We start from the raw sequence: 1334 nt of genomic DNA on the forward strand, positions 1-1334 counted from the left end.
GGTGTATCTTTGGCTATGTGTATTTTCACCCAAAAATAAAAGAGGTTGAGAAGTTAGAGGGTTGATATGTTGTGGGGTTGTTAACCAATGTCTTAAAAAACATGTGTACTTCTGTTTCATGAGAAACTATTTGTTCTGTAAGCCTTCACCTGAAGTACAATTAAAAAAAAAAAAAAACACAAAAATGTGACAAACGTAGCACTAAATAGACCATGAAAAGAAGACTTGTTGACAGTAGGAGAGCTGAAACAAGAAGGCAGAGCGTCACCTCAGCTGGGAATGTGCTCATTGGGCGACTCAAATTGTCCACCACTCTGCACATATTCATGAATGACCGCAGAAGGGCTGCGAGTATTGATTTGGGGGCTACAAATAAATTTTAACGAGTAGGCAAATTTGTAAATACAGAATCCATGAATAATGAGAATCTACTGTAAGTCTACAACCAGGTTGACCTTGACATGAACAAGTACTAAGTCAGTAACTCAGATAAGTTATGAGGACTTTGGCTTCAATGCCAGACAGCCCTGGATGCAAGTCACAGCTCTGTCACAAACTGTGTGAGCTTGGACAAGTCTGTTCACCTCTATGAGCTTCAGTTTCCTCATCTGTGCAATGGGGATGATGGTGTAAAGATTATATAAGATAATGCAAGTAAAATGATGCGTGCATTGCACACCTTAGTGGGGGTCTCTATATCCATTACTAATTGTTTAGGACCCTTTGTCTCCCCTGTGTTGCACACAGGAGCGAGTTTCTTGTTAGCCTGTCTTTGGCAGTTATTTGCCAATAACTCACATTGCTAGTTGGGTTCTACCAGTAAAATGGTGACTTGGTGGCCTTGCCCTGGGTGTTAACTGATACGGTGGCTGAATAAGCTGTTACGTTCTGATCCCCAGTGCCTCACACTTGACCTAACTAACATCAGTCTGCACCCTCGCTTCTCAGGTTGGTGGTTCGTCAGCACCGCAGAGGAGCAAGGCTGGGTCCCTGCAACCTGCCTCGAAGGCCAGGATGGTGTGCAGGATGAGTTTTCCCTACAGCCTGAAGAAGGTAGGAAGGGGCTCGAGCTTCATTGTGCTCAGAAAAACTGGGCCAACTATCGCCCGCACCAGGTTGCCTTCTCAACCAGTCCCCACCCTCAGCCTCTGCCTCCTAGTCTCAGGAGCTCACTGGCTCAGGCTCCGTGACCTGGAACATGAAGCCTGGCCATGGGATTAGGGCCAAAGGGCAAGCATGCCCTTTCTTAGGAGCCACCCCAGGTGAGACTGGCTGGAGCTGCAGCCTGCCTTCTCCCAGCACCTTCAGGGAACCCCAGTAGGAATCCACCCAGA

The 1334-nt window shown here is 46.8% G+C and overlaps 1 protein-coding gene across 1 annotated transcript in view; it reads left to right on the forward strand.

Moving 5' to 3' along the window:
* SH3PXD2B (SH3 and PX domains 2B) overlaps nt 1-1334 on the forward strand; it is an 86894-nt gene that overhangs the window by 64229 nt on the left and 21331 nt on the right. Inside the window, exon 7 of the mRNA XM_012560103.1 lies at nt 949-1053. Within this exon, the coding sequence (XP_012415557.1) occupies nt 949-1053 (105 nt within the window). The remainder of the gene's footprint in view (nt 1-948; nt 1054-1334) is intronic.

The sequence above is a fragment of the Trichechus manatus genome, unplaced genomic scaffold, assembly GCF_000243295.1.
Source record: "Trichechus manatus latirostris isolate Lorelei unplaced genomic scaffold, TriManLat1.0 scaffold00011, whole genome shotgun sequence".
Taxonomy (NCBI): Eukaryota; Metazoa; Chordata; class Mammalia; order Sirenia; family Trichechidae; genus Trichechus; species Trichechus manatus.